At 46.0% G+C, this 10,979-nt stretch overlaps 1 protein-coding gene across 2 annotated transcripts; it reads left to right on the plus strand.

Annotated features, from left to right (window-relative positions):
* Positions 1 to 201: 201 nt before the first annotated feature.
* On the plus strand, positions 202 to 10,006 carry LOC308580838 (E3 ubiquitin-protein ligase TRIM39-like). Of its 2 annotated transcripts, none has more exons than XM_081183057.1 (8): positions 202 to 455; positions 1,731 to 2,265; positions 2,933 to 3,028; positions 4,770 to 4,997; positions 6,193 to 6,215; positions 7,349 to 7,461; positions 8,221 to 8,253; positions 9,019 to 10,006. In XM_081183057.1, exons 2-8 carry the CDS (start codon positions 1,864 to 1,866, stop codon positions 9,534 to 9,536), a joined length of 1,413 nt encoding a protein of 470 aa, XP_081039183.1. In that variant the 5' UTR covers positions 202 to 455; positions 1,731 to 1,863; the 3' UTR covers positions 9,537 to 10,006. The 2 variants fall into 2 exon arrangements, with proteins under 2 accessions (XP_081039183.1, XP_081039184.1); XM_081183058.1 differs by having other exon boundaries at positions 202 to 438.
* The last annotated feature ends 973 nt before the right edge of the window (positions 10,007 to 10,979 follow it).

Here is a 10,979-nt window from a genome sequence, read left to right on the forward strand (position 1 = left end):
TTGCAAAGCGAAAGAAAAAGCGGAGATTCCATTGGGCACAGCTGTTACCAATCCCGGCCAATCAGCAATGCCGGAGCCGCCCTTTGCGCGCAGGGAGAGACGAGAGGCGGCGTTCTCTTTACCATCAGGGACGCGTCGGAGAAAAGACTACAACTCCCATGAGGCCGTTCTGCGCGGCTGCCAGCGAAGCGGGCGAGTACATGTGCCGCAGAAGCTTTTGGGAACTGTAGTTCGGTGTTCTTACTAGGCGCGCCCGGCGGGTAATTACAGCGCTGTGTTTAAAGGGGCGAGAGTTTGCATCGCTTGTTTGCTTGCAACTTCTTTCCGCTCCTGCGTTTGTTCGTCAAAAGTCTTCGAAGTTTTCCACTGCGGAGGCTGCAGTTTCTGCTGCTTTTAAACGGGAGAGCCCCCTTTCCAGGGCTCCAGTTTGGGTTGACTGTGAGTTGTTTGTCTGGGTAAACTGAGCTGTGGCTTTTAAAAGTATTTTATGTGTTTGTCCTATCAGGTAAATCTGCGTCAATTAGGACGGTCGGACTTAATACTGTAATACAAATTAAGCTGACTCCCAGTTCGCATAATAGTGCAAATCCTTTGTTTACATTCTCTACGGGGGGTGATGCCGCCCGCAGTCTGAATGTCTTTTAACCACGCTGGTGCTCTTTAGATTTTGGATTTTGGACTAGAGTTCCTGAGTTGGGAGTTGTAGCCCCAAACATCTGGCAGGCAGGTGCTTTGCTCCTTGATCTGGGCCACCCTAGAGATCTGAGAGCTGCTGGTACTTTTTGGCTTTAATGCTGTTTATGTGCTACAGCTACATGATAGATAGTGATGTACAATAATGGACGAAGCTAATTGGCACGTACAGAGTACAGGTGTCTCGTTTTAAGTAAATTCTACAATATATTTCTTTGTTAATACTCCTCCTGGATAATTGCCATGACCTGAATCTAATTATATAGGACTTGCACCAGGGCATGTGGGCTAGAGAGAGACACTGTATGTTGTTTGTTCCTTAATTCTCAGTATTATACATTTATATCCCCGCTCAAGGCTGCAGTTGTGGGTCTCATTTCCTCCATGTTATTCTCTAGCAACCCACTGGCTGAGAGGTGGTGACTGGTCCAAGCTCACACAGTGAGTTTCATGGCTGATTTTGGCTCACTGGTCACTTAAAACTCCTCCACCTTATTCTGCATTCTTGGGGTGGGGGTGTAGATGTGAGTGAACTGGGGGAGTGGAATGTTTTGATGACTAAATAACAGAGGCAAGGTCTGCTGGATTGGTTCCAGTGTGGTGAGCCAGTGTGGTGTAGTGGTTAAGAGCGGTAGTCACGTAATCTGGGAAACCTGGTTCGTGTCTCCGCTCCTCCACATGCAGCTGCTGGGTGACCTTGGGCCAGTCACACTTCTGTGAAGTCTCTCAGCCCCACTCACCTCACAGAGTGTTTGTTGTGGGGGAGGAAGGGAAAGGAGAATGTTAGCCGCTTTGAGACTCCTGAAGGGGAGTGAAAGGCGGGATATCAAATCCAAACTCCTCCTCCTTCTCCTCCTCCTCCTCCTCCTCTGTGGGGCTAGACTCATGTACCACCTGCTCCTGTTTCTGTTGCTCTTTTCATTGCACCCTCCCTTCTCCGGGAGCTTGACACGGTGGAGCTGGAGTTGTCCTTTGGGAATTGCAAGATGATAACTCCAACCCCTTCTCTCTCTCTCTCTCTTCCCCCCCACTTGCAGACTGGAGCAGTTCAAGACAGAAGAGTCTTTTGCAACTTGTTCAGTCAAAGGTGTCTCCAAATTCTGCTGGATAAGAAAAGCCAAATCCCATATTTTAATCTGCACCACATTTTTTTTTAAAAAAAATTGAGCCATGGACAGAGAGAACATCACGTCCATGATTTTATTAGAGACAGTTTGTTCTGTCTGCCAGACTTGTTTCCGTGATCCTGTGATCCTAGACTGCGGGCACAATTTCTGCCGTCCCTGCGTGGTGAAGTGCGAGGAATTTTGCGGGAGTGTCCTCTGCCCTCTGTGCAAAAACCCTCAGCCGAGTCGGAAACAGAACATGAAATTGGGCACAGTCACTGAACTGTTCCAGCAGCTGACCGTGTGTGCAAGACAAGCGTCAAGAGAGGATGAAATCTGCCTGCAGCATGAGCAGCCCTTGATTTTTTTTTGTAAGCGTGACAAGGCCCTCCGCTGCTCGAAATGTGTTGAATCCGTGGAGTCTCCAGCTGTTCTGGGTGTGGCAGAAGCTGTCCAAGAATACAAGGTGGGGTTCCTCTATAGGTGAGATTTGAGGGGTGGGGAGAAATAATCTTTGCATGTTTTAAACAAGGTGGCTGAGCTAGAGGAGAAGGACTGTGGATAGGGAGAGAGCTTGTTCCCTGAGGCTGTGTACACATTATACCTTTAAAGCATTCTCTCCAACCCCCTCAGAGAATTGTGGGAGCTGTAGTTAACCACTCACTGAGTTACAATTCCCGGCAACCCTTTAACAAACTACAATGCCCAAAATTCTTTGTGGGGTGGAAGGAAGTTATTTCAATGTGCTTTAAAGGCATATCATATATGGAGCCTGTCATTGGAAAGGCTCTTTTATGTTCTGTGCCTAATGAAGTTGTCAGCTTGGCTAGGACGGAAGTCTTGTCCTGGCCTCGGGGACAAGGGGAGCACTGTGTGGTTTGCCGAGGACTGGGAAGAGGGCATAGGAGACTGGGAAGCTAATGAATTGGAGTCCAGGAACAAACTGAGTTGGGGAAGAGGCAAATGCCTTGAAAGAGGAAATCAAAATGAGGAGGACTGACTAAAAATGCAAGCAACTGAGAATGAGGACCATTTTACAGGGTTTAGTTTTTGGAAGGTCGTTGCTTTGGTTTTGGGCCTCACCCTCTAGTACTTGCAGCAGAACTTCTAAAAGGCCCATTCTTTCTTTTCAGGATCGTTACGTTCAGCACGCTGACACTATAAAGAAGGAGAAAGAAGAGATAATGGCACACAAGTTAAGCACAGACCTGGAAAGCCAATCGATGCTTGTAGGTAGCCACTTCCACTGGGAAGCGATCAAGTAAACTCGGCTTCTTCAAACAGTCTTGTAGATTATTAGAGGTGGCGCTGTGGGTTAAAGCACAGAGCCTAGGACTTGCCAATCAGAAGGTCGGCAGTTCAAATCCCCGCGACGGGGTGAGCTCCCGTTGCTCGGTCCCTGCTCCTGCCAACCTAGCAGTTCAAAAGTACATCAAAGTGCAAGTAGATAAATAGGTACCGCTCCGGCGGGAAGGTAAACGGCATTTCCGTGCGCTGCTCTGGTTCGCCAGAAGCGGCTTAGTCATGCTGGCCACATGACCCGAAAGCTGTACGCCGGCTCCCTGGGCCAATAAAGGCGAGATGAGCGCCGCAACCCCAGAGTCGGCCACGACTGGACCTAATGGTCCAGTCCATTAGGACCCTTTACCTTTTATTGGTCCTATTATAAATTAAATAGTTATATTTCTGGGCTTCTTTGTGTTTTGTTTCTGGAAGCTGGGAGTGAAAGCTTTCCAGGGCAGGGATAGCCAATGCCGCACTCTCCGGACGCTGTTGGTCTGCACCTCACCTCCCCCCTTCGTTGACAATTGGCCATGCTGCCTGGGGCTGATGGGAGTTGTAGTCCAGCAACATCTGCAGGGCACCATATTACCTATCCTGAACAGTTCAGCCTGAACTATGTTCTTTCCTGGAAACGTACTGTTGGTGAGACAACTTTTATGCTGGCCCCAAGGCATCACATGCTGGGCACCTGGGTAATATGCATGGGCTGTTAAGAATCATTCCTGTTAATGTACAACTTGATGCATTTTATGGGGTTGGGGAGCATGTTGAGATATATTTATTACAGTGGTACCTCGGTGTTACAAACACCTCAGGTTACAAATTCCAGTAACCCAGAAGTAGTACCTTGGGTTAAGAACTTTGCCCTAGGATGAGAATGGAAATCACACGCCAGCAGTGCGGCGGCAGCAGGAGGCTCCATTAGTGAAAGCGCGCCCCAGGTTAAGAATGGTTTCAGGTTAAGAAAGGACCTCCGGAACGAATTAAATTTGTAACCCAAGGTATAGTCATACCTCATGTTACGTCCGCTTCATGTTATGTTCTTTCAGGTTACGTCCCGCGGTGACCCGGAAGTACCGGAAAGGGTTACTTCCGGGTTTTGCCGCTCAGGCATGCGCAGAAGCGCAAAATGACGTCACGTGCATGTACAGAAGCGGCGAATCGCAAACCATGTGTGCATAGATGCGCTGCTGCGGGTTGCGCTCTTTTCATGTTGTGAACATTATTATATACAGTGGTACCTCAGGTTACATACGCTTCAGGTTACATACTCCGCTAACTCCGAAATAGTGCTTCAGGTTAAGAACTTTGCTTCAGGTTGAGAACAGAAATCAGGCTCTGGCGGCGCGGCGGCAGCAGGAGGCCCCATTAGCTAAAGTGGTCCTTCAGATTAAGAACAGTTTCAGGTTAAGTGTGGACCTCCGGAATGAATTAAGTTCTTAACCTGAGGTACCACTGTAAGTGAATCATTTTAAAAGACATACGGTACCCTCCTTCCTCAGGGGCTTTTGTAGGGATCTCTGTGTGTGTGTGTGTGTGTGCGCGCGCTTGCGCTTTGGTTACGTTTAAAGATTTTCTTTTGTATACCACTTGCGTCCTAATCCTGTGCTGACCGACTTCCTGTCTTCCAATGTGCTCCTTCCCCCACATCCCCACTTCCAACACATCTCCATCTGCTTCTTGAAGGAAAGGGCAGAAATCATCAAGCAAAGGATGACGTCCGCTTTCAAGGAAATAAACGAGTTTCTGGCACAACAAGAGAAGATTCTTCTTTCCCTACATGCTGAGATGATGCTGGACATTGCGAGGGGAAGGGACAAGCACGTGGTCAGACTGTTTCGGCGTGTCGCCTTTCTGGATACCATCCTCGAGGAGATGGAGAAGTGTCACCGGACGCCGAATGAGCTCCTGAAGGTTAGGCTGTGGCAGAACTGGCAGGGGCTTTTCTCTTTGGGGTGGGCTGGTACCAAACTCTCAATTCACTTTACCACAGGCAGCCTTATAGCCACTTTGCGATTCCACTCCTTGTTAAAAACTGTTTCACTCTGCAATTCTCAGGCTCTTCTTGGTGCTAGCTAGTGATGAGCCTCTGAATGTCTTCTTGTGTACTTTATTTATTTCTGTTTCTATCTCTATTAAATTTTTTACCTATCCTTCACCATGAGGACCTGGGGAAGGTTACAACCATTAAAAAATAATACATTTAAAAATACCTCGTTTTGAGTCCGGGATCCGTTCTGGAGCCCTGGATGCTAGACGAAAAGGATGCATGACAAAGCGCCTCTCTGTGCACTTGTGCAGAGTAGTTTGCGCTTCTGCACATGCTCAAAGCGCGATTTAATGCCTCTGTGCATTCACGAGCAGCAAACCTGGAAGTAACTCATTCCGGTACTTGCGGGTTTGCTGCGGACATTCGACGAAATGGAGGCTTGGCAAGGCAGACTCAAAACGAGGTACCACTGTATTAAAATTTCTGGGGGTTGGGCAGGGCCTCATATATCTCCCATGCTGATCTGCCTCACAAGGTTGATGTTTAGATAATAAGAGAAACACCCACATATGCTGTTTCAAGTTCCTGGGAAGAAATGATTAATATATATATAGGCTTGGATTGTTTTTGGGTTGGCTAAATTTTTGTGAAACATCTCTCACTGCTGTGCCACCAAATGTTGGAAGCGAAGGTTCCCTTCTTTGCCATATAAAGTAGACTGCCATCAGCTGCTATTTTGTGAACGTTGTTAATATTGCTTTATGGATGTAGTGATTAATCATATAATGCGACTTTTGCTTTAATTATGATGTTTAGCTTTCTTTTTTTAGCTGCTGCCTTGTTTTATAGATGATCATTGTTTTGCTGATTGGTTAATTATTCTATATGACTTAGGCTGTATTTGTGGTGTTCTATTGTTTCTTTATTGCTTATTGTTATTTATTGTTTGTAAGCCACTTTGGGATTTATTTGAATGAAAAGCGACATAGAAATCTAATCAATCAAATCAGGGAGCATTGCTCTCTGAAATCTTCCAGAATTGCCTGAAGCAGGAACTGAACTACACCCCTCTCTCTCCCCCCTCTCCCCCTCCCTCTCTCTTTCTCTCTCTCTTTATAGGGTGTTAGACGCACCTTGGAGAAGTAAGTGGGTCCCGTAGCAACACACATCCTGCAGAGTAAAACATGTTGGCAGTTCTGGCTTAATATTGTGGGTTTGTAACGGACGCTTGTCCCAGGACAATTGTCCCAGTTCTGGTCCATTTTTCCATCTGGTTCTAGACTTGGATGGTCTTTGGGTTCCTAAAAGCCCCACGTTACCTCCATACCCTGCCTGTAAATCTGAGGTTTTCTGATGAACGTGTCATCCTTGGTTAACAGTTTGCAAACACAGTTGGCTGCTGCTGCTGTTCTACACCCAACATGGGAGGGACAAGTGGGTAAATGCGAATAAATAAACTTAACTCAAAGTAGAAACTGTAAAAAGATTTAGACAGATTTTTCTGAGCACTTGAGGTCAAAAAAACGGTAATGGAAAACAACTGTTTTCAAGACGTTTCATTCCAAATCTCCTAGACAGAGAGGTTGGTGACAGGTGGTTGTCCTGCCCTCACCCCCAAAATAAATCCCTGGCTACACCCATGACTCCCAAAAACCTTGGAATAAACTCTGCACATTATTCCCCGTCCCCCCAGCCTCTCTTTGGAGCGGAGGAAGAGGAGGCTGTAATTTAAGCCAGGTAATGAGAGAGGGTAAGGGACTCAGGTGGCGCTGTGGGTTAAATCACAGAGCCTAGGACTTGCTGATCAGAAGGTCGGCGGTTCGAATCCCTGCGACGGGGTGAGCTCCCGTTGCTTGGTCCCTGCTCCTGCCAACCTAGCAGTTCGAAAGCACGTCAAAGTGCAAGGAGATAAATAGGTACTGCTCTGGCGGGAAGGTAAACGGCGTTTCCGTGCGCTGCTCTGGTTCGCCAGAAGCGGCTTAGTCATGCTGGCCACATGACCCGGAAGCTGTACGCCTGCTCCCTCGGCCAATAAAGCGAGATGAGCGCCACAACCCCAGAGTCGGTCACGACTGGACCTAATGGTCAGGGGTCCCTTTACCTTTACCTAATGAGAGAGGATAACCAGAATGCTTCACTGCTATGCATTCAGCAATTGGTAGGGGTCCCATTGAATTGGGGTCTCTTGCTATAGTCCAGATTGAGCTCATTTGCTCTTTTCTGTTCACTGTTTCTGTATTGTGAGGTTGGTTGCTTAAAAAATATCTTTTTCCAGATTTGAGGAGGAGTTTGCGAGTCCAGTGGCTTTTCCACCAGTAAAGCGATGGCGACTCTATGGTTGGCATGATTTGACGTTCCTTCTGCACTCTGCTGTAGAAAAATTCACAGGTGAGAGAAGGGCTGGGGCAAAAAAAGTTAAAATGGCCCCGTAGTATAGTACTCCAAAAGTCTGTGTCTGCTGCTTTAGTCAATGAGCCTGGCAGGATGAACGGGCAATTCTGAGTATTGCTTCAGAAGTTGGCAATAGTTAACTGTGTGGAGGGCAGTGGTCAAAATGGCTTCTTTTTAGAAGAGTTTGGAAGAGTTTGGATTTGATATCCCGCTTTATCACTACCTGAAGGAGACTCAATGCAGATAACATTCTCCTTTCCCTTCCTCCCACCCAACAAACACTCTGTGAGGTGAGTGGGGCGGAGAGACTTCAGAGAAGTGTGACTGGCCCAAGGTCACCCAGCAGCTGCATGTGGAGGAGCGGAGATGCGAACCCGGTTCACCAGATTACGAGTCTACCACTCGTAACCACTACACCACACTGGCTCTCTCTTTTAGATCTTGTTTTGGAATTTTGTTACCTAGGACAGGGTCAGGGAAGCTTTTGCAGTCCAGGTTTCCTTCTGGGTGATCTTCTGAGGGCCACATTCCAGTGATGGAGGGGGCCAGAAGCAGAGGTGGTGGAGCAGCATCTGAAGATGTTTCTACACTCATTCACATGTGCCTCTCTGTCCTCCATGCAGGCAAGAGGTTTTGTGAAGAGTTCAAGGACGCATTGCAGATGGGCAAAAAGTCTGAGTATGAAGTAGTGGGTGGGGAAAGAACTGTTTGAATGAGTTATGTGCTTTTGCTTAATGTGTGTTCTTTTCCCCACAGGCACTCTGGTATCTGGATATCCAATGCAGGAAGGTAAACATGAGAGACCAATGGGGGCCAAATTCACAGGATGGCTAGTTGGAATAATACATTTCAGCCATCAGATGCTGGGCTGAAGAGGAACACTTTAAAAAGAGTTCCTCCTGAAAGTTGTTAATGAGGCCAAAGGATGTACCTCATTCCAGAAATTGGGAACAACCCCCCCCCCCCGAAGGCCTGGTCACAAGTCAACACCATCATTATGGTGCCATCGCTGTTTTCTATTGCCAGGCAAAAATACACTAGTATTTACCCAGGCCTTTGGATCTTAATTTTCTACTTGTCTTTTAGTTGAGTTTGATCTGCTCTTTTAGATAGATTATTGGTACATTTTAGGTTGTGCTCGCTCTTGCTCACAAGTCACTTTGAGTTGACCTTTCTGAAGAAAAAGTGATGAATGAATATGCTAAATAATAGCCAGGCAGCTCCGAACAGCAGCACAATGAACTTCTTCATAAGGCACAATATCAGGTTGTTGTTTTTTCAGCCGGAACTCTCCGGAACTCAGTTCTGGCACCTCTCAGGTGGGCACCATTGCCATTCTAAGAGAACAAGGGAAGTGTTCACAGTGTGTTCTGGCACCTTTTCCCCCAGAAAAATAGCACTGTATGATGGATGAGGAGTGAAGGGTGCTCTTTAGACAGACTTTGGAGCCAGCCACAGCTGGACCGCTTTTCTCCCTAGTTCAGGTTATGAATTGTTCTCAGCCTGACTGCTGGTTTCGCCATAATTTACATCCTCCTTCTCTCTGCCTTCTAGTAAGTGTGACTTTGGATCCAGACATGGGTAGCCCGCAGTACTCCCTATCTGATGATCTGAAAAGTCTGTGGAAAGATGGCACTCTAGATCTGTCTGTGACTGGTAATGTCCCAGGCCACCTTCCTTTTGTGTTGGGACGTAATGTATTCACCACAGGCCGCCACTGCTGGGAGGTCACGGTGCACGGTGAGGACGACTGGGCTGTGGGCGTGACCAGGATTTCTTTGAAGAGGAAGAAGAGAACCACAGCTGCCTTTCGCCCCTCAGAAGGGATCTGGGCGATAGGCAAGTGGAAAGGCGGCTATGCAATGTTCAGCTCTCCCAAAACTCCTGTGCCCGTGAGCGGAGAGGTGCTGAAGAGGATCCGAGTGTCCTTGAACTGTGACGGGAAGCAGGTGTCTTTTGCCAACGCTGACAGTGGCGCTGTGCTTGCCAAGTTCCAGACAGCTTCATTCTTGGGGGAGCCCCTTCTCCCCATCTTCTGGTTGGACGGAAAAACCTGCCTTTCTGTCTCCTGAGGCAGCCATGATTCACCCCACAGGCCCTCCTTCCCACTGACCTCCAGCCTCTCGTTCCTCACTTCACATTTCCCTCTACCACTGTTCCTCACCCCTGACTCTACCATCCATGGAAATGACTCTTCTCGTGGTGTGACATCGTAGGCCGAATTTCTGTATTCGCCTTGGTCATTTGCTTAGTATGTTTATGGGAGTTTCTCAGCCGATGAGGAGCCTTCTGTGAGATTTCTGTTTTTCCCAGTGAGAGAAGAGGATCCTGATATGAGGAGGGTTGGGGGTTGAACCCGGTAAATTCAGGGTTTAGTATTCCATAAGAGAACACTCCTGTTTTATTCACCACAATTTGTTTTATAGTTGTGAATGAAGCAAATGTTCATTTTTTTAAAGAACAAAGAGCACGTGTGTTCACTTTTTTGTTTAGGGCATGGGAATGGTGAATTTGGGATGGCTTTTAATGAACTGATCCAATAAAAGGTTTGTACTTTTGTGGTTGTTTCTTTTTTTCTTCCATTTTTTTTAATTAATTTTCACAAAATTATAAACAAACAAGACAAACAACCACAAATCATAATCTTATTAAAAATTATACTTATTAACATTGTTAAGTGACTTCCTCGCTTCCCCTTGGTTGAATTTCCATACATATCCATTTAACGGTTTTCCAAATCACAGTTCTTATAAAATTTACCTTTCGCTTTAACATCTTTCAATCTTTTCATTTTTAAATTATACAAATTGATTCATCACTTAACCTATATAAAATCCTAAGCCAATTAGTTATCTGCAAGTTATTTCCAACTAATTTAACTTAACATATTTAATTAAATAATCATTAATTTTTTTCCCATTCTTCCTGGTACTCCTCCTCCTCCTGGTCGTGGACTCTTAGGTCAGCTAGCTCCAAAAAGTCCATCATCTTCATCTGCCATTCTTCTATCATTGGTAATTCTTGGGTTTTCCACTTTTTAGCTAATAAAATACGAGCAGCAGTTGTGACATACAAAAATAACCAGGCCTCTGGTTTCTTTATGAATATATATTTCAACATTTTTTTCAATTCATTATATATCTTTCCCCAGAAGTCTTTCACTTTGGGGCAGGTCAGCCACATGTGATAGAAAGTTCCTTCTTTTTCTTTGCATTTCCAACATAAATTATCACAGTTATGATATATCTTAGCTAATTTAACAGGAGTTAAATACCATCTGTACATCATTTTCATTATATTTTCCTTTAACACAGTATATGCAGTGAACATAACCCCTTTCTTCCACAGTCTTTCCCAATCCTTGAACATGATATTGTGTCCTACATCTCTTGCCCAACCAATCGTCACAGATTTAACTTATTCATCTTTTGTATGCCACTCCAGCAATAGCTTACACATTTTAGACAATTTTCTACCTTTATTATCCAACCACTCAGTCTCTAACTTAGATTTTT

Source organism: Podarcis bocagei (assembly GCF_964188305.1).
Source record: "Podarcis bocagei genome assembly, chromosome: 2".
NCBI lineage: Eukaryota > Metazoa > Chordata > Lepidosauria > Squamata > Lacertidae > Podarcis > Podarcis bocagei.